Consider the following 27,037-nt stretch of genomic DNA (forward strand, 5'->3'; position numbering starts at 1 on the left):
CTCGAACAGGCCCCTCCCTTTGCCAGGCAGCCTCCTGCTGCCTTTGCTGAGGGAAGTACTGAGCCATAGGAAGCATTCAGTAATCTGAGTAAACAGGAGGAGGCTGACTAGACATGCAGAGACCAGACAGGCTTAAAATATATGCACGGAGATGAAATGGAGCACACATATTATGGGTCGCAATGAAAATTGTTAGAGGCCTTTTGGAAAGCATTTTGAGAAACATATTAATAATCATAGCATTTTCCATACTTTTGATCCTTAAATCACAAATGCTCGTTACAGAATTACTTATATTAGTGAAAAAAAGGAAGTAACCTAAATGTCCAACATTAACTTTGGTATCTTGTTCAACAGAACATTATTTTCATATTGGAGATGAAGTAGACCAAGGCTGCTCAATGCTTACAATGTAACCTTAGATTAAAAATCATAAAGTGTATCTTATTTTTACTGTGGTTATAACATTTAGAAATCAATGGATGTTTGTGTTCCAAGGCCTACACACTAATATTTGAAATGAAAATGGTTTTGCTCGCATAATAGGACTGGTGGCAATATTATCCTTTTCTTATTTCCTTTATTATTATGTAGTTGTTTGTTCAGTAAGTACATTTTGTTTCAAAAGCCAAGGCAAATTTTAAAAAGAAAGAGAATATACCCACCCCCGCAGTGACCTTGTCATATTTTCTTTATGTGATAACGGATGAACGTTAGGAATAGAATGCTCCACCCAAAACCTGACACTGCAAAGAACGTTTCCCTCCTATAAAGGGCTTCTGCTGTGTTGCCTGAGTGGAAATAAAATAGAAGCCAGAGAACCTGAAGTAAGGGAAACAGACCAGAGAGGAAGCTTGATGGCTGAGTGTTGCTGTCTTAAATCACTTGCTCCCCCGACCCAACTCCGGCTGCCCATTGCACCATGTGCTCAGGGGCCACGGACCCAGGGGAGGCTGGGACCGCCCCTCCCCCATACACACACAGCAGCCCTTCCCAAATAGGGGGCCTTCCTATTTCATCTAGGGAGTATTTTATATTTCTAATGTCTTTGTTCTTGTCCTTAGATTGTTTTTCTACCCCAGAATCTTAGAGAATAGACAGCGTGCCCTTGGGAGGTAAAGTGGATCTTCTGGACAGTGGCACCGGTTCAGATGCCACTCAGATTCGCAGAGTGCGGTGTAATCTACACGGCGTGTTTATAACCCACAAAGCACGTTTTTCCCCGGGGGGTCACTCACGAGGCCAGGTGGGGGCCAGTACTCGGAGGCGTGAGGTGCGAGTCAGTGGTAGAGTGGCCTGCTCCAAATGAGCACCTTGCCCTGTACGACTCCCTCCCACCCCCCAGGTAATGTCCCAAGAGCGGCCAGCCTTGCTTCAGCTAGTCCTCCCCTGACAGACGTTCCTCTGTGCCGTGCTTATAATTGGTGATATAGCTGATGTTCCTGCCATTGCCATTCTTCTGGGTTTTTTTAAAAAATTTTTACTATTGGGTGCGAGACCTTCCAGTTAAATCTGAAACTATCATTTAAAATTCAAAACAGAAAAAATGCATGAAGTCAGCTTCCAGGATAAGGAGAAGGAACATCTGACGCGGCTGCAGGATGCCGAGGAGATGAAGGTGAGCGCGCACTTGGACTGGGAAAACCTGTCTCCCTCAGAGATGCGGTGGCAGAGCAGGGTGAGGGGTGGGGCACCCATGCCGGGCAGTCGGAGCCCATCGCAGAGTGTGGCCTGGTTAGAGATGAGCGGGAGGTGGAGGGGTCCAGCAGCCCTGAGCTGTCTGTAGATAGTTCTGTTGTATTCCTGCATTATTCCCCCCCGTTCCCGAGCGCAGCCCCTCCCAGCCACTGCCTGGGCCACGCGGTCGGGTTAACCCCTGAAGAAATGTTTGTCCTTCCTCTGAACGGAAGAAAACATCTCCCCCCTCTACCTTTTTAAAGAGACACCCCGAGTTTGAATTTCCACCTCAAACATAGAGATCTTTATTTTTGGTCACATTTTAAACAGTAAAGAAAAATGCAGCAAATACGATTGGCAAATAAGATTGTTAGGTGAATAAGATGAGATATGAGAAAATACATCATTTTGATTAGTTTTAGGCAACCCCTGAGCCCCACTGGGGATGAGCCCATAGTGAAAGCCATGTCCAAGGCAGGACCCTGCGCCAGCCAACAGCACACCCTGCCTCACCGATGGCCCCTCTCCTGATTCTACATCGCTTTACGGAAAAGGTGTCCTTTGAACATCACCATTAACTCGTGCAGGGGGCAGGGCGGGGGCAAGTATCTAGCTGTACAGGTGAGGAAGTGTCGCTCACACAGGACACGGCTTGTCTGAGGTCACCCGGGTAGGAGGTCTGTGCCCTCCGACTGACCTGGCTAGAGACGCCATGTGGCTTGGGGGATCTGGACTAAGACCCACTCAGTTTTGTAACAGATCCTTGGGTTTTGTTGTCTCAGTAAAGCAGGGCGGGTTCTGGGGCCCCAGCTTTGGGATCTGACAGCGAGGGGCAGGGGGGAGGGGTAGAAGGATCCAGGGCCTGTCACGGAGCGGGCTGAGAGCCAGCGCAGATGACACACTCTCTCGGCCTGGCTTGCAGAAGGCGCTGGAGCAGCAGATGGAGAGCCACCGGGAGGCTCACCAGAAGCAGCTGTCCAGACTTCGCGATGAAATTGAGGAGAAGCAGAAAATCATTGATGAGATTCGGGAGTGAGTTGGCACGGGGCTCGGGGACGTGGGGTGGGCCTGGTGCGCGGGCCAGCCCGGAAGGACGTGGCTGTCAGCCAGGGCCTCTGCTCTCCCGGCCTGTGGCTCTGTGCCGCTCTGGGCCACAGCGGCTAGACATGCTGCTCCCCAGGTCTGTTCCCCCATCTGGAGCTGAGCCTCAGGGGGTGCTGGTGGGGCAGGTGGCAGGCGAGTCCCCCCGGAACAGGGTCATATTGGTCACTCAGGCAGGCAGACACATGTCCCAGTAGGTGGGGATACTATGAAAGTAAAAAACAAAACAAAAAACAACAACAAAAAAACACACACCCAAAACCCTAAATTGGTCTCAGGAGTTAACATAAGTTAAAAAATACTCCAGGCCCTGGCCAGTGTGGCTCATGTGGTTGGAGCATCGTCCTGTGTACTGAAAGGTTGCCGGTTCTATTCTTGATCAGGGCACATACCTGGGTTTCAGGTTTGATTCCCCAGTCGGGGCATGTATGGAAGGCAACCAATTGATGTTCTCTCTCACATCGATGTTTCTCTCTTTCTCTCTCTTGACCCCTCTCTCTTGAATCAATAACCATATCCTTGGGTGAGGATTAAAAAACACCCCAGAGAAGGCAGCTCAGCTGCCTCCTCACCCCAGCACCCGCATGCCCACAGCACAACTCCAAGGCCCCCAGTTGCACACGCACACCTCTCAGGGGCCCCTGGTGCCAGCGTCTGAGCTGTGGTTCCTTGGCGCTCGCCAGGATGGCATCATTGCAGCTCGTCTTGGTGATGCCTCTCAAGGCCATTCTCCTGTCACGGCCCAGCCATTGACGAGCCTGCTCCCTCCTGGCCTCTCCCTCCTCCTTGCTCACCGTCCACCTCATCACACAGGTCACCACACTGGCGGGGCCTTCAGGATCCTCTCCTGGGAGTTCTTAACGTTTTTTTGCACCATGAGCTCCTTGCTAATGTTTGAACTCTATAGAGTCATGTTTTTAAATGCCCCAAATAAAAAGCAAGGAAAACAAAGAAAACCAACTTTGTTGAAATACAGTCCTCTCCACTGCCACCTCCCCTGCCCCCAGGTGTGGACCAGAGGTTCCGTCCCCTCCTATTTCTGTAAATGAAGAACCGCCTCTATGTGGGAAGCTCAGGGAAATGATGGACTCAGGGTCACGCAGCCGAGTAGGAATCAAACTGGAGTTAGAGTTTAATTCTCCAGACCACTGATCCCCATCTCTTCTCGATGCGTGCGAGCTGCTCACACACACATTTGCATTTTAAGAGGAGAGAGGTAACCAGAGCAAGTGTCAGTGGCGTGATGGGCTGCATGCCTCCGCCTAAGGAGCGCAGGTAGAGGGACCACCGCTCCTCCGGGCTGCTGCCAGCCCAGCATTCATGCTGTGCTTCTCCCCCGGCATGTCTCATGTTCATTATCCTGATTAGTCACCCTCACAATGTTCAGCTCGAGAGGAAAAGAGGGCGGGAAGGAAGGCGAGAAAGAGGGAGGGTTGGAGATTGAGTTAGCAGGTGGGAGCGTTTCCTGGGCCTGCTCCTTCCAGGGGGCCTCTCGGTCTTCCTCAGAGGGCGTACGATCTGCCTGTACAGTCCTGCGGGCCACATGAGAGGGTTTGCAAGTGCTGGGCTGCTGTCAGTGTCGACCAGATGCCCCAACCAGATGGCGAGTTTCTTTTTTGCAGAGACCCAAGACTTGATTTGTTTCCTCCCTCTGTCCCCCTCCGCGAGGACCTCACAGAGTGGAACTGCCACAGTGTGAGCCAGGAATTTGGATTTAGAAGATGTTTTCAGAACATGGGACCAGAGAGGAAGGGAAGGTCGAGATGGCCACATAAAGTTCCCTGAGTGCTGCATGCTGTCTGTAGAATTCTGACGGGCGCTCTGTCTCTGTTTCCAAGTATCGGCCCTTTCCCCGTCTCATTATTTTCCCCTTGAAGCTCTCGCCCAAGACAACTATAAATATATCCTCAAAGCTGAGTGTTTCCTGCCTCGGGCGCTCCCCAGAAACTCGTTTTCACTTGGGCAGGGAGGGAGCTGTGAAATTGCTCTCCGGTCCCTCAAAGTCCTCCAGAATTGCCGACTGATTGCACAGAACTAATGGGGTTGGAACAGAACCATGTCTTTAGCTGGAGGACTCGGGGTTTCAGATTGATGGAGAACATATTGCTTTTTCCTGCCCATTTCAGTTTGAATCAGAAACTGCAACTGGAACAAGAGAAGCTCAGCTCTGATTATAACAAGCTGAAGATCGAGGACCGGGAGAGGGAGATGAAGCTGGAAAAGCTCCTGTGAGTGCGCGGTACACGTTTCCTCTGTTTCCTCTCTTCCCAGCACAGCCCTACGAAGTCTGCTTTTGTGATTCTGATACTCAAATATCCGGGCAAGGTCCGGCCAGTTTAAAGCAGACGATGGCTGTGTGTGAGTTGGTTCGTTTTGTTGATTTGTCTGCAGTTGCCGGTGGTGTCTACGCAGATCTCTGACGCCCCCTTGGTGGTTCATGCTTCCTTTTTGTTTTTGTTTTTTAGGTTGCTCAATGACAAAAGGGAGCAAGCCAGGGAGGACCTCAAAGGGCTGGAGGAGACAGTGGTATGTCAACAAGTTTGCCAACTCATTTTCGTCTTAAAGACCAGATTAGTTTATGATTTGTTGAATTATTTTATCCTACAGTTTTATCTGGCCATGCCTTTAGTGTATCATTTTAGACATAAAATATGCTGTGGAAAAGTGAGAGTTGTAGAATTTGTTCTCTGGCTCTTGACAGAATGATTATCCATTCATCCATCCGTCCGTCCGTCTGTCCTCAGTACTGTGACCCTGGGACCCTGTGTAAGAATTGAACTAAGTTGCAAATCACTGCCTGCACCTTTATAGCTTCTGCGCCCTGTGGCTACATCCACTCAACCTCCAACAGATGCTTGTGGAGCACCTGCGAGGGCTGGCATTCTAGGGACTTGGGCTGCATGATAAACAACAGATACGATCCTGGCTCTCGTGAAGCGGACATTTATCTAGAGGAGACAGACAGCAAACAATAGGAAGTAAATGACGAACTCCAATGGTCGGTTATAGAAAGCGCGGGGCATGGTTGGGGGGGGGGCTCCAGGAGGAGGCCACGTTTGAGCAGGGACTGGAGGCAGTGGGCTTGGGGGTGTCTGGACAGACAGCCTTCCAGGCAGAGGCAGCAGGGAGAGGAGTGGCTGTGGTCCAGTGGAAAAGGGGCAGGAGGTGGCACCCAGAGGTCAAGGTCCAGTTGCTCAAGGCCTGTCAGTCTCCCCGAGTGTTTGGGGTGTGCAGGGGATGAGACCTGTGTCCAGGGTGGGACTCTGAAGCCCACTGCAGGGGACGTCGCTGGACAGGCCGTCCCTGGCTCCCAGGCAGCCCTCTGGCTTTCCTAGGACACTTTGTCCGGGCTTTGGGGCTGGACCCTCCTCCTGCCCCATCAATGGGCCTCCTGTTTCCACCTCACAGTCCCACCCTCACTGTCCACGGTGACAGGAAGCTGAGCTCTGAGCTTTCACACAAGGGCAGTGGCCTGTGGGTGGGGAGTGGTCCTGAGGGGAGCAGGTCGGGGCAGGTGGGGAATGATGATGAATACAATGGAGGAAAAGCTGTTGCCAAGGAAGCTGAATGACAGTTGCCTAAGCAAGCGTGTGCGTAAGCATAACTTCTAACTACTTTGAAGGTCTTTAGCTGCTCCCCCCAAACTGCTGCATTTGCCGAAAGACAAGCAGAGGGAACCTCACCACACTCTGGTTCTGTGACACTTGCACTTATGCCCATGGACATGCTCACCCGGCTCCAGGCCGTCCCTTCTCATTTCCCTTTGATGTGGTGGCGATTCTAATGGAAAATTTTTCTGTGATTTCTGTTCAGTCAATAATAAAATCCCTGTAGTGGGAGGGAGAGTGTGCCTGGCGGGGCTGTGGGCTCGCTCCTCGGGTAGGAGTGGGGAGTTGCCTGTGCCCTGCACCTGCCGGGAGGTGGCTAAGCCTGGGACAGGTCTGATGTGCACAGTAGTCACCATGACAGACCCGTTAGCTTCCTGGGGAAAGCAATTTACTTCATCGGAGGAAGCAATTGACTTCAGTGCTTCTTATTTCAACACAGAATGGCAGAGTTGGACCCAATAATAAGACCTAAATTAACGTAGAACCTTTATTCCAAGAAACTTAGTGTTTCCATAGCTTTTTAGCTTGTCTCCTTTTTTTCTGTGAGCGTGAATGAGCTTCATCCCTTGACATTTTTGTCAAAGTAGGTCAACTTAGACAAACAGAAAAACATAAATGCGAGTTTATCTTTCTTCTCCCTATGGGAAAATATTTTGCAAGGAACTAATCACAATACCTGGAGACTTGAATGGAAGGATTTTCTGATCTTAGCAAAGATCACCAGGTTCGACTCAGGCTCTTGTCTCAGCAATCAAATTCCTAAGGGTTCATTTGTAGAAAATAATCCAAAATGAAGAAAAAAATGCCCCTAAGAAGTTAGTTACCCTGAAAATTATAAGAAGAACCAGCACAATGAAAGGAAACAATGAGAGCCTAACGAGGAAATGGCTGTCAAGTACGATGCATCAATAAATTAATACTAGCTACTGTTTACTGAGCACCTACTGTGTCCCAGAAGCTGTCCTAAGTTTTATAAAGATCATCTCATTTTATCTTGATCACAACAACTCTGAAGCAGCTACTGTTTTGTCCTCACATTACAAATAAGAAAACTGAGAAACTAAGGCACAGAGAGGTTAGATACGTTGCCTGGGATCACCTGAGCAGAAAGTCTGCCTCATCCATACGCTCAGGGATGCAAAGCAAACGGATCAGGGTCTCTAAGTTTTATAAAGATCATCTCATTTTATCTTGATCACAACAACTCTGAAGCAGCTACTGTTTTGTCCTCACATTACAAATAAGAAAACTGAGAAACTAAGGCACAGAGAGGTTAGATACGTTGCCTGGGATCACCTGAGCAGAAAGTCTGCCTCATCCATACGCTCAGGGATGCAAAGCAAAAGGATGAGGGTCTGGGTGGGGGGGTGGGGGTGGGCGCAGAAACATGAAGACTGTCGGTAAGGGTGGGAGGGTGTGTGACTAACTTTTCATTTGACCTTGTTGACATTATATATAATGTGCATGTGAGGACAAAACAGTGAGAAATTAGAGGGAAAAAAGGAATCCATTCTGGTCACATATCCCCTAGGAATTTTGGTGAGAAAACTTTTGAATTTTTGTGGTTGAGGGAAAAAAAGGTTCCAGTTAGAACACAGCAAGTGAGCCGGCTTTGCTCCAGTTTGCAGTTCACTGTGCGAGTTCCCAGTCTCTGCACCGTGGGGTGCTGCGGAGATGACGCCATGTCATTGGGGTGGGCGTGTGTGGTGGGCCAGCCAGGGGACTTGCGAGCGGGCGGCTGAGAGCCGGTGTGCTATACCTCAGTGCGTCCCCACTCACGCGGCTTCTTCACAACTTCCCTTCTAGTCTCGGGAGCTGCAGACTCTGCATAACCTCCGCAAGCTCTTCGTCCAGGACCTGACTGCCCGGGTGAAGAAGGTGAGCCTGCTTTGTGTGAATGGGACCGAGAAGAAAAGGTGCCGGAGAGGATCCTTTTCAGATGAAGTATCATTGCTTAAATCGAGCTGGCTATGCTTAAACATTAATTACGTCATGGCAGTGAATGTTATTAAAAGAATGTGCTAGAGGCAGAAATCACTCGGGAACGCTTTGCCATCTGATTTTTCCTCCTTAGTGACAGGCAGTTGTAATCCTTTCCCTGGCCTTCATTTCAAGCGAGTGCGTGTGTGTATCTGGCTGCAGTGGGAAAGCCAGAGTGCAGACTGCAGGGACAGCGCAGAGGGCCTCAGAAGCCTGCTGGGCACTGCCAGACGCCCGAGAAGGCAGAGGCCCCTGGGGGTGGGGTCAGAATGTCTAAAGCACCGTAACACCCGATGTCTTATGTTCTCTTCCCAGTAGCCAGGTGTGTGGTGCTTAGTGTTCTGAGTTGCAGATGTGGAGATAGGCTCAGAGGTTAAATGCCTCACCCAAGATCGCACAGCTGGGGAGAGCCAGAGGCAGGACTGGAATGCACATCTGTGCGCCTTCTACACACTGATCTCGGGGAGTTGCCACATGGAGAACCCCAAGAGCAATTGGAAGAGGTTCAAGCAGGGAGGAGAGTGGAAGCAGCAATGGGGCTATTCTTTAAGATGTTTAAAAGCGATGGACAAGGGGCCTTGGGCCATATCCAGAGGCCTCATAGGATGGGAGGAAGCTATACTTAAGAAAGTGTGTGCATGTATGTGCCTGTGCAGGCACATGTGTGCGTGTATGTGTGCATGCATGTCTATGTGAAGGAGCCAAGGGAAAGAAGTGAAATACATAAATAAGAAGGTCATTGGTAGAGTCAGAATTCTTAGCATAGATGGATGTGTTAAGGGGAAGGGACACATTCTCCCAGAGAGAAGTGGAGAAGCCAAGGTGGAGACATTTGCAGGAAGTAGTAACAGTAGAAAGAGATGCACTGACAGCTTTGATCTCAGTTCATGTGGAGGCTCTGTCCTCAATGTCAATACAGAAGGAGGAGCGTGGGGAGGCAAGGAGACTAGGGAAGGCTCAGGCAGCTGCGGGGGGATTTGCCAGGGAGGAAGGACAGGACTGCTGAGCAGCGGTGTGAGTGTCCAGCTGAGAGTCAGAGCAGGCATTTGCCGTGGCCCTGACAGCATGGTGGTAGTGAGTTTGGAAGCCTGGAAATAAAAATAAAGAAAAGGGGGTAGAGGATGAAGGGAGATTTTAGGGCCTGCATGGCAGTGGTCAGGCAGGTAGGTAGAGACCACAATCATCAGACTAGAAATGGCCATAGGACCTGGACCAGGTGTGGGAGAGAGGTCAGAGCAGAGGTGATGGAGAGGGAGACGAGAAGTTGCAACAAGAGCTGAAGAGGCTCAGTCTGAGGGAGGATGTGGTCTGAGGGAGGGCGAAGAGCTTGAGATCAGACCTCCCTGATTTCATGCTATAAAACTCGAGGAAGGAGCAGAGGTTCTCCAAGTGTGGTCATCGGCCAGCAGTGTCAGCATCGCCTGGGAACTTGTTGGATGAGCAGATTCTCAGACCCACCCAAGACTCGGTCCACTGAACCAGAGGCTGGGGTGGGGCCAGCAATCTGGGTTCTAGCAAATCCTCTTTCAGTTTCAGACTGAGGACACCCAGGTTTGAGATGCGCTCAGGAGGAGAGGATGTGTAATGAGACGAAGCAAGCACGCTTTTCCGTTTCGTGTTTGCACGCTTTTCTAACCTGTCTGGCTGCTCAGCTTGGCGCTGCCAGCAGGGCACTGTTTTTGCCAATCTCAAGTTCTGATCATGTAAGAGCCCGGATGCAGTAGTGACTCGTTGGAGGTGAATTCATTAAGGAAGTTGATGGAAGTGGAAGCTGAAGGGACAGCCGAGGCCACTGAGACCTCCCACTGGGCATGGACACTTGCCCAGCTGCGATGTTTGACATCAGAGTTAGGTCTTGGGTTTATGTTTCCACATTGGTTCTTCTTAATGAGTCTTAGGGAGAATGCCGTGCGAGACACTTTTGAAAAGAAAAGTATTTATCTACCTGCAAGGGAGAAGTATATATATCACAGAGAGTTAATCTGTATCTTTCAAGAGTGGATTTGAAGTTTTTTTCCAGACCTCTAAAAAATAACACTTTAACATTTTGACACCAACCAAAGAACTAATTTGAGAGGCTGTTGAGTCTAAACTTTTAGAACCTCTGCTTGTTTTCATTTCCAGAAGAGCCTTTAGGGACTGGGAGTTTTTAAAGGGAGATTTAGAAAGTCTGGCCTGCACTCAGCTGGGCAGAGGGTGGGCAGTGCCAGGCTCGTCTCGCTGACCCTTGGTGTTGACGCAGAGTGTGGAGCTGGACAGCGACGATGGCGGGGGCAGCGCTGCCCAGAAGCAGAAAATCTCCTTCCTGGAGAATAACCTGGAGCAGCTCACGAAGGTCCACAAACAGGTAGGAGAGCTGTGCCGGTCCCTCTGCGGCCCTCTCTCCTGGGCGGAGCCCGCTGCATGGGGCCACACTGCAGGCAGAGGCTCAGACAGCTGGAGAGCCAGGAGGCCCATGAAATCCTTCAGTCCTCCAGGGCTTCCCTTCTATCTAAGATACTGATTTCATCAAAGCCAATGTGAGGAGTTGAGTTCGAGCTCTGGGTGTGGGGATTTGGATGTTCAGTTCTGTCTTTTCCTGCCACCTGCAGCCCCAGCCTTGGTCCCCAACGGGCTTTGGTGTCTCCCGGGATGCCCCAGAGCTCCACAGAAGGCAAAGCGGGCACCGCCCAGCTGGTCCGGGCCGGCTGCTTTCACAGACAAGGAGGCAGACTGGCCCTGGGCGGGGAGCTGGGAGCATCACTGGCCCCTCTGCTCTGTTGCTGTCCCTGGGGCACCCCCTCAGGTTCTTGCAATGCCCTGAGTCTGTCTGGAGTCGCAGAGAGCAGTGGTGATTTAGGGCTTAGCTGCCTCCTTTCTGTTGAATGCTGGAATGTTCATGCTGTTTTCCCTAAATCCTAAACACTGGGACATGATGGAAGTGCCAGATGGCCAAGGGGATGTCATTTCTCTTTGACTTGTTACGGCTCTTCACCATTACTGATGCTGTCATTTTTCCTCAGAGGGAGGACCGCAGATTCAGTGTGGCTGATGTTATTGAAGCAAGTTATTGACAGAAATACAAAGTAAACACTGTCAGGGAGTAGGGCTCTGACATTCATGAACATTTTTACTATGGACTCAATGAATGTTTACTGCTCCCTGGCAGCCCCAGAACGGGCCCTGGGCATACACGGTGACAGCTTCTTTGAGCACATTCTGATTTTCAAAACTTTTTTTATCCACTTAGATTCCCGCTTTGGTCCTATTATGTCCTTTGTTATAGATGAGAAACCGTGGTGGCGCAATGACTTACCCCCAGTTACACGGCCAGGGAATGATAGAACCTGGTCCCAGGGCGAGCCTGTTGCTTCTGAACTGAGTGTCTTCAGTGGTGAAAGAAAGAGCAGCGCCCCCCCCCCCCCCCCCCCGCCAGGGCAATCTCGTCTCAGATTCATAACTAATTACACCGGCCAAGGGTTTTCTCCGGTGAAGGTCGCATGCGCGGGTTCAGGGATTAGAACTTGGTTGTATCTGTTTTTGGGGGCCACCATTCAACCTGCTCCCCCGGGATGTGTTGCAGAGCAGGTCCCAGCCACACGCTGCTGTGGACAGTGGGTCCTGGTGGGAGGAAGAGGCCTGCACGGAGCCCTTTGCTGGGCATTTCTCAGCTTTCACACGCTGACGTCGGAGCATGCTTTCTCCTAGGAGAGAGGAAGCAAACCCTGCCCGAGCCTGACTTTCCTGTGGCGGGACTGGCTTTACGTAGACCCTCGCACCGTGGATCGTGTAGTTAGTAATTCGATCCCTTTGCTCTTCCCAGAGGTTATGGTCATGTGGACTTTGCGCCCAGCAGGGGTGGTCACTCAGCTGCAGAGTCTGCTTCTAGCTGTGCTCCTGTCACAGTCTTTGTCCCCCGAGGTGGGTGCTCCCTGGTAACTGCCCCTTCCCCTCCACCCCAGCTGGTCCGGGACAACGCTGACCTGCGCTGTGAGCTGCCCAAGCTGGAGAAGCGGCTGCGCGCCACGGCCGAGCGCGTCAAGGCCCTGGAGAGCGCGCTGAAGGAGGCCAAGGAGAACGCCATGCGGGACCGCAAGCGCTACCAGCAGGAGGTGGATCGCATCAAGGAGGCCGTGCGCGCCAAGAACATGGCCCGGAGGGCCCACTCGGCCCAGATTGGTAGGTGCCTCTCGCCTGGGCCCTTGCTAAAGGGGAGCTCTCCACCGGCCAGGAGCCCTGGTGCTCTGAGGCCACCTGGCGGTGGTTCTGGAACAGGCGGTCAGGCTTGCAGGACCCAGGCCGCTGTGCCCATCCCAGCACCTGCGCCCATCCCAGCACCTGCGCCCATCCCGGAGAAGGGGGTGTCCTTACACTGAGATCCCAGCGTACATTGTGGTCTTCAGAACTGCTGAGCTGAGAGGCCGGCTGGCCTGGGCTTAGGCGGAAGTGTTGGGCTGTAAAAGGATACCCTGTCAGATATGCCAGAGTATACAGCTATTTCTCAACAAAGCCTGAAGGCCACTGTCCTGGGTGGAACTACGAGGAGTAGGCAGCCAGGGCCTCAGGCAGAGCTGCTTGCAGATGCAGGTCTGGATGTCCTGGCTCCCAGGCCTGGCGTCAGTGAGCTCCCGGTTCTAAGTGCAAGGCCTGGGTTGGGGCATTCTCCCCACACAGGGAAGGAGTGTAGCTGCTAAGTCATGTTCCCAGGACAGAGCTGTAGGAATAAACGGGATTTAGGGACGATCTCTGGAGGGCTTTTTAGAAAACTGAAGCATCTCCAGCAGCATGTACTATTATTGTCCATCAGATAGTGCGGTGCAGAGGTTTTTAAACCAGCACCTTCGTGTTTCTAGTTTTCAGGTTATACTTTAGATTAGTGGCTCATTGGATCTTTTCACTTATTGGATTTTATACCCTTAGAAAACCTACTGAAAACTATGGACCCTCTCCCTAGAAAAGGGATATCAGGCAGAATTCCGCATCTAACTTAGGGGCTCACAGATGCCCTCGGAACCCATGGGGGCCTGTGGGTCGGCCTCAGACCAAAACTGAAAGTCCTTTGTTTCTCATTTTCCTTGATCTGAATAAAAATGATTGCTACGTAAGTTCTTTCTGTCTCCTAAACATTGGTGTCCTGGGTTAGCTCCCTGCACTAATAGGAGGCAAACCTGCTTTCAGAGGCTCTGGTGGCTGAGAACGGTAATGCTGACAAGAATTCTGCCTTGGTTTTCACCTGTGGCCTGAAGGTACCTGGGCGTGGCTCTCTGAGTCCTTTCTGACGCCTCTTCTCTCCTTTCTGTTGGTTGACACAGCCAAGCCCATCCGGCCCGGACACTACCCAGCGTCATCTCCAACAGCCGTTCACGCCATCCGAGGGGGAGGAGGCGGCTCATCAAACTCCACTCATTACCAGAAATAAATAAGTAAGTCCCTGGTGCTGGGTGGCTTCTGTCTGGGGCAGAGCCCTGCCCCTGCCTGGCTTCCTCCCACGTGTGTGTGGACCTGCAGCAGACAGGAGACAGCTCTGCTCCCGCAGGCCCTGGGGTTCAGGTGTCAGGGACCGAGGCCTATCCTCAACTCAATCTAGTGCCCCGGGGTCTTCTAGCTGGGCCACCTGGCGCCGGGTCCCCCAGAGACAGGCGAGGGTGTGGTGAATGAGTCACCTGAGCTTGCTTTTGTCTGTGGGACTCCCCGCCGGAGCTGGCATCCAAAAGGGCATTACCCGTTTGTCAACTGCTTTTACCCAGAACAGACAGACATGGGTGATTAAGTCTCAGGAACTGAATATAAAGCAAGAGCCAGATAATGACAGTCATATTTTTACAGTTACTATCTGAACTCAACAAATGGAGTGTTTAAGAACTATGCTAATCAACTACTATATTTGGGTGGATCCAGGCCAGTTTTTCCTTTGAGATAGTGGGCTGTAAACATCTCTTTCCACAACCCACATGCCCAATATGGCTCTACAGCAAAAAAGGGGGAAAGGTAATATTCTTTGGAAGAGAGAGGAAAAGAGCACAAGCCTGTCCTTCTGTACTTCGAGGTGGAGAACAGGGGCTGCTGGTTAGTAGAACAGACAGACAACGGGGTGGCCAGAAAACTGACTTTGAACCAGTAATGTGTGGAAGGGAGGAGGTGGCTCCGGATGCTGGCCTTGACCTCTGAGCCCCCACGGAGGAAGCTAGTGTGCGAGGGGCCAGGTTTGCACAGCAAACCTCAGTGACCACCACTCAGGAGAGCAGCAGCTCCTCAGCCCTTTTTACATCACGTTAAGGACGGGGAACGGAGGGAGGCCGGAGCCCTCACTCGGGAGATGACGGCACTGCTCAGGCTCAGACTAAAACTTCCGAGGAGGAAGCTTGGCGGCCCCACCCGGGCACCATTCGAGGAGCAGGGCGGGAACAGCAGGGAAGGCCGAGGCAGCGTGAGCAGGCCGCGTGCCCACCGCCATCTGCCACGTCCAAGAAGGGTGGGTAGGACATGAACTTGGCAGCAGCCCACCCCATTCAGATCTGACCTCCACTTCCAATCAGAAGCAGATAAAATCAGATATTATAAAATTGCTTTGCCTGCCATGTGGTCAGTGTCAGGGTTAACACTGGAATGGACCTGGAAGGTCAAGTTGGGCTGCTTAGCACAGAAAAGCCTACGGCACTGGTTCTTGAACTCCGGGGGTGTTGGCATCATCTGGCACCCAGGGACCCAGGCTCATCGAGGTAGCATAGGGACCTGGACCTTGGTATTTCCTTTTTTTAAAAAAAAAATTTGTTTTTTGCTTAAAGTATTACGAAGAGTATTACATATGTCTCCTTTTTTTTTTTCCTTGACATTCCCCCGGCCTCCCCTACCCCCCAGTGTCTTGTGTCCATTGGTTATGCTTATATGCATGCATTCAAGTCCTTTGGTCGATCTCTTACCACCACCCCCCAAACCCCCTTGCCAACCCTCCCCGGGCTTCCTGCTGTAGTGGACCTTGGTATTTTCACCAAGTACCCCAGGTGTTTCATTTGCCACCAAGCTTGAGAACTACTATCTTAAAGTTACTATGACTTACATAAGATGGACGTTTATTTCTGTTACATAAGGAATTTGAAGTGGTCTGTCACAACAGAAAGCTAGCCTCTTCAATTTAGACTCATTGTCCTCAGCAAATACCTTCCTCCCTTTCTCAAGGTCATCTCAAGGCCACCAAAATGACTGCTACAATTTACGTTCCAAGCGTAGGAAGCAGAAAGGAAGCAGAGACGAGGCAAAAGCAGCTCTCCCGCTGAATCAGCTTCCTTATTTAAGCAGCCTTCCCAGAGTCCCATACAGTCCTGGCGCCCACATCCCTCTGGTAGAACTGAGGCACACGGCCATGCCTAGCTGCAAGGGAGGCTGGGAAAGGTGGTCGTTTAGCTGGGTGCATCACCGCCCCAAGTAAGACTAGTGTTTCTTTGCTGAGGACAGGAAGATGAATGCTTGTGGGCACCCAGCACTCAGCATTTGCTGAACACCTCGCATGCAGCAGAGCTGTGCTGGATGTAGTTTCTGCATTACCCACTTGAGGTGAGCTTGCAGACAGGTGTCTGTGCTTGGCCCCCAGCAAGAGACTGTGCTCTCCGGGTCCAGAGACTGTGCAGTGGTCAGTTCACTAATGCTGTCCCACAGAGGCCTGCCAGACCCACACTGTGTGGGAGGTACGCACAGCGCATGTTGGCCATTCATTGCCTGGATATCCTCTTCTCACCCTGAAGATTGAAAATCAGTAGGTCGGGTGAGACTTTCAAAGTAACAGAATGCCCTCACGCACCATGGTGATTTGTTTCTTTACTCAAAGTGTTATGAGTGGTTTTGATGATTTTCTCTGAAATTGGAAGCTTCTCGACCTACTTCATACATACGTACAACTCCTGGGCTGGGTGCTTTTCTCACCACGTCATGAACAGGCCCTTTCCCATTGCCGGGAGGCGGTATGGTTGCAGGTCTGGCCTTAGACACCTGGTCAGTGTCGGGTCCTCTGCTTCTTTCAAGTTATTTCACCTCAGAGCTGGTGTCCTCTTCTGTGGAAGGGGGAGAGTCCTTTCCCTGGGCCGTTGCCATTGATGCGAGGGCTAAATGAGGTCATGGCTTCTAAGCTGCTTGGCATATAACAAGTGCTCAGTTAAAACGCCAGCTTCTAATATTCATGAGCAGTGCAGTACTGGGTACATAGTAGGTAGTTGGTAAATGTTGGTTTATAATCTTTATTTCACACAGTTGTTACAAAATAATTTTTAGTCTCTGTAGTAGATTATAACCACTGAGTGCAGTGCGGAAGGCCCATGTCTGAGTAGCCTGTTTGCTGCTATGAGCAGATACAAGGGGTTTTAAAGATACTATCATTTATCTGAAAGTCATAAACAAGAACATTGACTTTATTTTTCTTTTTTAAAAAAATCTATTTTTATTAATTTCAGAGAGAGGAAGGGAGAGGGAGAGAGAGATAGAAACATCAATGATAAGAGAGAGTGTCATCGATCGGCTGCCTCCCGCACATCCCCTCACCCCTCTTCCCTCACTGGGGATGGAGCCCACAACCCAGGCATGTGCCCTGACCGGGAATTGAACCATGACCTCTGGTTGATGGGTCAACGCTCAACCACTGAGCCACATCAGCCAGGCAAGAACATTGACTATTTTTAAGGAAAGAACAATTGTAAGAAAAGACTGGCATTTGTCAGTAGAGGTTAAAAAAAAAAAGGATAATATCCAATGGAGTGGAGAATTATAATTGGAAGTGAGGAAATGCTAAATCATTTTTAAAGAAATAATTGGAAATGTGAAATTCATTGTTTAGATGAGATCACATTGCGATGGCCTTTCCGAACCGTTGGGATTTTTGCTCTGAAACGTGTGTGCGCTGGGTGGAGTGATTTCACCTGCTCCCTCTTCCCAGTCCTGTGGGGCCAGAACAGCACGCGGATGGCTCTAGATATCTCTGGGAATTTCTTCTGCTTCATGTTAAGGTTCAAGAACTAGAATCACAATAAGTATCTTGGTTTATTTTCAGGGTTTCGGAGGAACTGAAGATGTAGAAATCAAGGTATAGAAAACAAAAGAATCCAGGGCAATGCTGGCTCTTATCTAATCAAACTTAAATCTCGGGGACGAGGAACCTCTTTTTCAAACCAAAAGCTGGACATGGCAGTACATGCAGCAAGTTAAGGACATGGGACATGGCTTTGGCCAGATGTGGGTTTCAGGCCTGGCCTTGACTTTACTCCTATGTGACATTGAGGCTGATTTTTTTCAGCCTCAGTTTCCTCATCCAAAGAATGGGAATGGGCATAGAGAGCCTGCTCTGTACTTGGTTTAACAGGGAGTGAGACACAGAGGGCTCTGTTCGTGTGTAGTGATATGCTTGTTTAGGGAGACATAGCACATACACAAGGTAACTTCAAATAGTGGTTATTGCACTGAAGAAAGTAAAGAACAGGGTCATGGAATAGAGATGGAGGATGCTTATGTGGAAAGGGGCTGACATTTGAGCTGAGAACTGAATGATGAAAAGCCAGCCACCCAGTGGCCTGGGGCAGAGTGGCACAGACACTCGTGGAAGGTGGGAGTGACTGGCATATCTGAGGAGCCAAGGAAGGCTGATCGGGCTAAAGCACAGAGAACAGGGGAGACCATCTTAATTCGGGCTGCTGGGAAGGGAGGTGGGGACTGGATAAATGAGGCTTTGAGGCTCCGGTGAGCAGTTTAGAGTGGAATCTAGGTGTGCGGGGCTTTGGGATGGAAATGGTGGGACCTGGTTCATGATAGGAAAGGGCCGCCATGGGCTGGGCTTCGGAGAAAGGGTGGGGGCCTGAGAGTAGGAGCTGGGGCTTTCCTAGCGGCGGTTGCTGCTGTCCTCTTGGAAGGGGTAGCATTGAGCCGACGTGGTGGCAGCAAGTGTGTAGAGCCAGCCCGTGTGTGAGAGCTGAGGGTGGAGGGGAGAGGGCTGTGTGGTGGAACTCAAAGGTGGTTCCTAGGTCTGGGCCCTAGCAACCAGGTAGGTGTTACCTTTAGCATGACGGGAAATTGGGTGATCAGCAGTTTTTGTGGAAAAACTGCAAGTTTGGCTTTTATCATCCTGATTAGGAGATGCCTCTTAGACATCAGCCCAGCTCACCGTCCACGTGGGTGTGTTGAGTAGGCTGTTGGATTGGTGCGTCTGCAGCTGAGGAGAAAAGTCAGGGTTGAGGTGGTGGGGATTGTGTGTAAGGCAGTGGGTCTGGAGGAGGCAGCCCGAAGGAAGCGTGGACAGAGGCAGAGGCCTGGGGGAGTTAGGCCCTGGGGACCTGTGGAAAAGGTAGCTGGCACCACCAAAGGAGAATGTGAGGTCAGGTGGGCACCCAGTTTTTAGAAAAAGGTGGTCAGGTGTGTCAAAGGCTGCTCAGAGCCGGAGGAAGATGACGACGGACGGAGACTGGATGGTTGGTGAAAGTCAGAGGGAGGTGACCTTGAGCTGCTCAGCAAAAGGGGATGCGGCCCAATTAGCTGCGACTACAGAAGGAGCTTTACTTTTTATTTTTTTTAAAATATTTTTATTGATTTTAGAGAGGGAGAGGGAGAGAGAAAGAGAGAAAGAGAGAGAGAGAGAAGCATCAGTGATGAGAATCATTGATCAGCTGCCTTCTGCACGCCCCACACTGGGGATTGAGCCCGAAATTCGGGCATGTGCCCTGACCTGGAATCCTATCAGGACCTCCTGGTTCATAGGTCAGTGCTCAACCACTGAGCCATGCTGGCCAGACAAGTTTTATTTGAATGGGCAGAGGAATGGAGGATGTGGGGTTAAGAAGAGGTTTGCATTTCTTTTTTAAGATGGGAGCTATTGCAGCTTATCTGTATGTGGATGGTGTTGATCCAGCTGCGAGGGGACATGGATAATGTAGGAGAATTACAGGTACGGAGTATTGGGTCCAGAGCAGAGGTGACACTGCACCCAAGGTGCTGGATAGGGCGCACAGGGAGGTAAAAGGGCTCTCTTAGTGCATGCCTTTTCTTGCAGGTAAGCCAGGATATCGGCTGAGAGGGAGGTGGGAGTTGCGAGCTGGAGACGAGGTGTGAGGTAGGCCTCTCAGGCATTATTCGAGGCCCCACATTTAACGTAGCAGCACTGGAATACTTGTCTAGCTCCCTGGTTCCGAGGGCCCTGCAGTTGTCTTCCTTTCCTGGCCACGCTTTAGCAAGCCAGTGGGCACTTGTTCAAAGGTGTCCACCAGATGGCGCCAGTGGGGCATTGCTGAAACCGCTGTTTTCTGAAAGGTTTTGTGGCAGAATGGCGTTCTTTTGGTTTTCCTATGTTTGGACCATTATTTCTCAAACTTGAATAGTAAATAGAGTACTTTTAAAGAAATAAAGTTCTCACACAGTCCCAGAGTTTAAGTTATTTTAGTATGCCATGTAAATATTTGAAAATTTAAAACACTATACACTCCTTATACTTACAGATCTTACACAACTGTCAAGTCAAAACAAATTTAGAAGTTATATTAAAATGAAGCCACAAATCAAAACTCTAAATCACCAAAGTTAATATAATTGAAAGAAAGATGATCCTGCTGAGCATGAAGAGCCAGGTGCAGTGCGGTGACTTTGAGTGTGTGGCACGCCTGTACTGCTTCCGTGTGTCATGATGTGACTCAACTCTTCCACCCCCTTTCACTGTTAAAGCCACCGCAGAATCAGAGCATGCCTGCAGGTCATTCTGTCTTCCGGGGCTGGAACACATCATTTTCCTACAGAGTGCAGCTCCTCCCCTTTAGATGAAGACAGTTGAAGTCGTGAGGAGTAGCACCAACTTGGGCAGAGCAGAGGGCGAGTGTGGGCTTGCACAGGATGCCAGCCACAAGGCGGTCGGCGGGACCATCTGCAGTAGCACATAGTGATGCTTCAGATTTCTGTGGTAAGATAAACATAGAAGTGGAAATATTATAAAATTAACCAAAGACCCAGGATGCCTCTCACGGTGCTGATATAGAGGAAGAGCCTGATTTGAGGACTGCAAAACCATACATATTAAGTCTAGAAACCATGTCCTATTTAATAAAGTTTTGATAAACTTTTATCAACGTTTATTTGGTAAAATCACAGCAGTAGAGTCAGAAGGGACCCAATTGGGGCTCTTCTAGGACATTTGAAGAAGCATTTGCATTTGTAGACGGTGTTTTTCATGTTTTGAAGCATAAAAACAGCCCTGGAAAAGGACTTCTGTGGTTTATGGCAGGGTCACCCAGGGGGCGTGACTACGAAGAGCCATCGGAGGAGCCTGGGTGCGCCTTTCCCAGGACCAGTGACAGTCACTGCAGGTGGCTCTGTCTGCTTCAGGTGTCACTGCTTCAGGCCTTTATTATGAACTAATGGCCCAGTGCACGGTTTCGTGCACATTGAAAGGAAATTAATTAGAAGAAATATTTTAATATCACTACCTGCCCTTCCTTTATAATAGAAGTGTCAACCAAATTCATGATCAACAATGACAGATGGAAACACATGTGTGCGATTGGTGCCAGTGAGAGCTTTATATGTATCATGCATGCGTGAGTCAACTTAGCCTTTTATATATATAGAACTAGAGGCCCAGTGCACGAAATTCACACACTGGGGCCTCCCTTCCCCTGGCTGCCTGCCACCACTGGGGCCTCCCTCCCTTCCTCCAGCCGACCCCGCCCCCTGGTCAAACTCTCAGATGTACTCCCAGTTGAGGGGACAATTTGCATACTATGCTTTTATTATATAGGATAAACTTGCTTAATTAGACCTGCTTTATGATTTAGCTAAACTTTTTTCAACCCAGTGAAGCACCCCAACTTCTCTTTCAGGTAATTGTGAGCAACACAGCAGTAAATATCAACATGAATCAGATTATTATTGCAGATCACACAGGGAGAACAAAGGGTAAAATATTTAACTGCAGCAGTGTTTGACTATATTCTGCACAGTGAGAAAACCTGAAGTCATTTTCAAGGTCCACCATTTCTTACTTCTTTTTAGTTGGGTCAAGTTTCTAAGCTTTCTAAATCTCTGTTTTCTGGCTAATGAAAAGAAAATAGGATTCTACCGAGTCTCCTATCTACCTACCCCAGGACTTCTGTGAGGATCAAATGAGATGAGGCACGGGAAAACGCTTCACAGACATTTGGTTAAAGTGTAAAATGTTTGCACCTGGCTATAAAGCAAGTCATATTCCTGGGCTGAAGAAACTGCAAGAAGGCTAGTCACTAGGGAGAAGAAGCTGGGTGTTGCTACGTGATGTCATTACCCGGCGGCCACAGCCACCGTTTCTGGGCTGGGCTGGGCTGTGGGTTGCATTTTGTGCCATGGGGTCTCGGCAGCGTCAGCTGTGATTTGGTGGGGTGTTGCTCCTAGGTGGTGGCAGGGCCTGTGTCTCACTTGGGGGAAGCCGAGGGTTGCTTTGTTGGTGCCAGGTCTGCAGTGCCGATTCTCTGTAAATGGCCAGTGTGCATCATGCAGCTCCTGCATTGAGCATCTGCCCCCTGGTGGTCAGTGCATGTCATAGTGACCAGTTGGACAATTGGACACTTAGCATATTAGCCTTTTATATATATAGATATACGGTTTTGTTAATAAAAGTAATGTCTTTAACTTCTTACATGATGGGATGAAGCAGACACATAGCCAAGATCTGTGGGCTTTTGCTGCCCCACCAGTCAGCTGTGACCAAGGGCCTGAGATCTTGGACCCTGTGTTGCCCGTGTGCCTGCTCCAGGATCTTTAGCCTGTCACACTTGGCCCAGACTTGAGAATGTGCAAATGACTTTCTACTACAAGAAGTCTTGTCACAGTGTGCTGTACCCTTAGAGAGAAATTCTAAGGGTACATTTTCTAGCCTAGCATTAAACCTCAGATTTCCTGTTCTTTGAATGCCCCCCGCCATTTCCCCACATTCACTACCCACTACTAAAGCCCACTTGGGCCTCTGGCTCTACTTTCTTTGAACTGAGAAAGTTCCAATTTCTCTGACCCCCACTCCACAGGCAGAATGGGGTTCTCTTTAAGCCCCTGACTGCTGGAGCAGCAAGGCCCTTCCTATTTGGTCCTTGGTAAATCCTCAGGTTCAGGGCGAGCTCCCAAGCTGGCCCTTACTCACTTACACTCTATTGACTTTTCTGACTCAATCTGTCTTTTCTTGTTACTCTTGTCTCTGTTCAGGATACCTGGATCCAACCTATCTTGTGCCATTGTTAGGGTTCACCTTGACCTTTCTCCTGGTTTTGACACTCAATCACAAATTAAAAATATTATATATGAATATTAGATGCACCAGGTTCACTCCACGTATGCAGGGTAGGCAGGGACTTGCTTTCAGATCTAGCCCAACAAAGCAGTGAAGCCGAGAAGCCTCACCCACAGCAGGTCCCATGGTGTCCTTAAGTCACACACAACCTACATTTAATCCACTGGGCCATTCACCTTGCTGCTGCGACAGCCCTAGCAATGAAAGACTGAGTCACGAGATTGTGTGCGCAGGGCTCCTCTTTGCTGCAGGCAGGGCAGTGGGGTGGTTATGGGCTCAGGGACTGGAGGTGCACTGCCTGGGGTTGCATCCCAGCGTGGCCACACACCGGGCAAGTTACTTCATCTCTGTGTTCCTCAGTGTCTTCTGTAGAAAGCGACCCGTGTCACTGCCTACCGACAGGAGGCTGTAAGGACTAAACGCGTGGATGCGTGCTACAGAGCGCTTAGACGGAGGCCTGGCACAGAGCAAGCACCGTGTTCACCACATCATCGTCTTTGTCTAGTCCGGTCTCATCCTACCTTGTGCCTCCTGACAAGCAGAGTGAGCCGTCAAGATCGCACAGCTTGTCGGGGGCAGATCCTAGACTGAGGCCTCTGATCTGCTGTGCAGTGGTTCTCAAACTTCCTGCCTTGGGACCCTTTATGTTCTTAAAAAGTACCAATGACATCAAAGAGCTTTTATATTTGTAGGTTATATCTATTGATATGTTTTATACTGGAAATTAAAACAAAAATTTTAGCCTGGCCAGTGTGGCTCAGTGGTTGAGCGTAGACCTATAGACCAGGAGGTCATGGTTCTATTTCCAGTCAGGGCACATGCCCAGGTTGCGAGCTCCATCCATAGTGTGGGGCGAGCAGGAGGCAGCCAATCAATGATTCGCTCTCATCATTGATGTTTCTATCTCTCTCCCTTCCTCTCTGAAATAAAACAAACAACAACAACAACAACAAAAAAAAAACACCCAAAATTTGAAATGTTACTATTGTTAACAGAAATGCCATTTTTAATGAAAAATAATTATTTTCCAAAACAAAAAAATTCAGCAGACTGGCATTGTTTTACATGTTTTACAAATCTCTACAATTTGGCTTAAGAAATGGCAGCTGGGTGCTCCTGTCTGCTTCTGCGTCCTGTCTGCTGCAGTGTTGTTTTGGTTGAATTACATGAAGAAAACGCAGCCTTGTCACTGCAGACAAGATTCTTGGCCATTTAACAACTAGGAAAACTATGACCCAGGAGAATTTTGCTCATAGTCCTGCCCTCACAGGTTTGCTCTGGGAATTGAATGAGATGGAGTGAAGGAAGAGAGACAGTCTCAGAGTCCCTGGCACAAGTTACCCGTCACAATAGGAGCCAGTGTTTGGTTGTGGGACAGACAGGCCTGGAGAGAATAGAGGAGGCAGGACTGTTGAGGGGGAGGACAGAAGTAGCTGCAGGGGCACTGTTGCGGCTCATGAGTCTGGCGCTGCGGATTCGGAGGCCTCAGGAGGACCGGGGAGAGAAGTCCTCGTTTCATCCGCAGGGCAGTGGGCTGCTCTACTTGAATTCTTCTCAATGCCGTGTTTCTCAGTTATAAATTCAGAGCAACTGAAATTGTTCCTCCCCAGCAGATTGCACTAGTGCTCCTGTGAGATAAATCCACTTGTATTCAGTCGTGATGCGGAAAGTACGATCGGTAATTCTTATAACGTGGGATCGAATTGTAGAAAGGCAAAAGAGAATTTAAGACTATGTACTGTTTGGATTAAGTGTAAATCCACTGCAAGCAATTGCAAAAGCCAAAGTTGGGGGGGGGGTGTCTCTAAATACTTCTTGCAAAATCCTTATATAATTAGCTTCTTTCTTCAGCCTTCCCCACCTCTTCTAAAGGAGGTGGTTTCATTTCCGCCTAAATCTGGTCACACATTGCCATTCTGAATCACCATCTCTAGTTTGGCAGAGACCTAGGGACAGTCCACCCTGGTCACTTGGTCCAGTATGCTGCTATGAATGAATGAATGAGTGAATGCATGTGAGTGGATGATGATCTGAACCATCTCAGAGTTGACAGAACTGGGTTTTAAATGGCCTCAGGGTTCACCAGCCTGCCTTAATGGCCCCTCTCTGATGACAACAGTCAGAAACACCTTCCCCTGAGACTAACCGTTTACCTTTATAAGTTATATCCATTTTTCTCCTAAATTTACCCGAGGACCTGAGCATCCAGCTAGTTGGGAGGAGATGGGAGTATCCTAGCTGAGTATATTTTTCTTGGGCCTGCTGGAAAGGCTGCCTAAAGAGCTTTAACTCAGGGCGAAGAGCAGCCTCTTCCTAATGAAGGGCCTATTCTTGGTCGAGGGCCTGTGTTTTCCTTTTGGCCACCTGTCACCGTCTCAGTTCTCTCTCGCCCTCCTGGAGGTGACTGGACTGCGCAGGTCAGGCCTCCTCTGGCCAGTGTGGCTCAGTGGTTGAGCGTAGACCTATAGACCAGGAGGTCATGGTTCTATTTCCAGTCAGGGCACATGCCCAGGTTGCGAGCTCCATCCATAGTGTGGGGCGAGCAGGAGGCAGCCAATCAATGATTCGCTCTCATCATTGATGTTTCTATCTCTCTCCCTTCCTCTCTGAAATAAAACAAACAACAACAACAACAACAAAAAAAAAACACCCAAAATTTGAAATGTTACTATTGTTAACAGAAATGCCATTTTTAATGAAAAATAATTATTTTCCAAAACAAAAAAATTCAGCAGACTGGCATTGTTTTACATGTTTTACAAATCTCTACAATTTGGCTTAAGAAATGGCAGCTGGGTGCTCCTGTCTGCTTCTGCGTCCTGTCTGCTGCAGTGTTGTTTTGGTTGAATTACATGAAGAAAACGCAGCCTTGTCACTGCAGACAAGATTCTTGGCCATTTAACAACTAGGAAAACTATGACCCAGGAGAATTTTGCTCATAGTCCTGCCCTCACAGGTTTGCTCTGGGAATTGAATGAGATGGAGTGAAGGAAGAGAGACAGTCTCAGAGTCCCTGGCACAAGTTACCCGTCACAATAGGAGCCAGTGTTTGGTTGTGGGACAGACAGGCCTGGAGAGAATAGAGGAGGCAGGACTGTTGAGGGGGAGGACAGAAGTAGCTGCAGGGGCACTGTTGCGGCTCATGAGTCTGGCGCTGCGGATTCGGAGGCCTCAGGAGGACCGGGGAGAGAAGTCCTCGTTTCATCCGCAGGGCAGTGGGCTGCTCTACTTGAATTCTTCTCAATGCCGTGTTTCTCAGTTATAAATTCAGAGCAACTGAAATTGTTCCTCCCCAGCAGATTGCACTAGTGCTCCTGTGAGATAAATCCACTTGTATTCAGTCGTGATGCGGAAAGTACGATCGGTAATTCTTATAACGTGGGATCGAATTGTAGAAAGGCAAAAGAGAATTTAAGACTATGTACTGTTTGGATTAAGTGTAAATCCACTGCAAGCAATTGCAAAAGCCAAAGTTGGGGGGGGGGTGTCTCTAAATACTTCTTGCAAAATCCTTATATAATTAGCTTCTTTCTTCAGCCTTCCCCACCTCTTCTAAAGGAGGTGGTTTCATTTCCGCCTAAATCTGGTCACACATTGCCATTCTGAATCACCATCTCTAGTTTGGCAGAGACCTAGGGACAGTCCACCCTGGTCACTTGGTCCAGTATGCTGCTATGAATGAATGAATGAGTGAATGCATGTGAGTGGATGATGATCTGAACCATCTCAGAGTTGACAGAACTGGGTTTTAAATGGCCTCAGGGTTCACCAGCCTGCCTTAATGGCCCCTCTCTGATGACAACAGTCAGAAACACCTTCCCCTGAGACTAACCGTTTACCTTTATAAGTTATATCCATTTTTCTCCTAAATTTACCCGAGGACCTGAGCATCCAGCTAGTTGGGAGGAGATGGGAGTATCCTAGCTGAGTATATTTTTCTTGGGCCTGCTGGAAAGGCTGCCTAAAGAGCTTTAACTCAGGGCGAAGAGCAGCCTCTTCCTAATGAAGGGCCTATTCTTGGTCGAGGGCCTGTGTTTTCCTTTTGGCCACCTGTCACCGTCTCAGTTCTCTCTCGCCCTCCTGGAGGTGACTGGACTGCGCAGGTCAGGCCTCCTCTGTGGCCCCCCGTTCCTTCTGAGCTATTAGCCGAACGTGCTGAATCTTGCACGTGGTGGGAGCGGGGATTCATGAAAGGCCTTCTCGTGGAAACCGTGCCCTTCATGGTCTGCTGCAGTTACTGAGGCGCCCCGTTGAGTCTGTGTGTCTAACGTTTGGCTCTGTCAACATGGCTTGCCTGCGATCGTCACGTTAAGCCATAATCCTACAGTTTAAGGTATGTGCTCGTCACCTCCCTGCCTCCAGGCACGCAGGAAGACCATCTCACCTGACGGGGACCCATCAGTGGTTCTGGGATAGTTTTGGA

At 49.6% G+C, this 27,037-nt stretch overlaps 1 protein-coding gene across 1 annotated transcript in view; it reads left to right on the forward strand.

Moving 5' to 3' along the window:
* The window catches only part of KIF5C (kinesin family member 5C), a 151,369-nt gene that overhangs the window by 118,671 nt on the left and 5,661 nt on the right, over window positions 1-27,037 (forward strand). The window contains exons 18-25 of the mRNA XM_005859294.2: window positions 1,542-1,618; window positions 2,600-2,709; window positions 4,905-5,006; window positions 5,244-5,304; window positions 8,193-8,264; window positions 10,609-10,713; window positions 12,308-12,524; window positions 13,658-13,768. Of these exons, the coding sequence (XP_005859356.1) occupies window positions 1,542-1,618; window positions 2,600-2,709; window positions 4,905-5,006; window positions 5,244-5,304; window positions 8,193-8,264; window positions 10,609-10,713; window positions 12,308-12,524; window positions 13,658-13,764 (851 nt within the window). The 3' untranslated portion in view covers window positions 13,765-13,768. The remainder of the gene's footprint in view (window positions 1-1,541; window positions 1,619-2,599; window positions 2,710-4,904; window positions 5,007-5,243; window positions 5,305-8,192; window positions 8,265-10,608; window positions 10,714-12,307; window positions 12,525-13,657; window positions 13,769-27,037) is intronic.

The sequence above is a fragment of the Myotis brandtii genome, unplaced genomic scaffold (genome assembly GCF_000412655.1).
Source record: "Myotis brandtii unplaced genomic scaffold, ASM41265v1 scaffold125, whole genome shotgun sequence".
Lineage (NCBI taxonomy): Eukaryota > Metazoa > Chordata > Mammalia > Chiroptera > Vespertilionidae > Myotis > Myotis brandtii.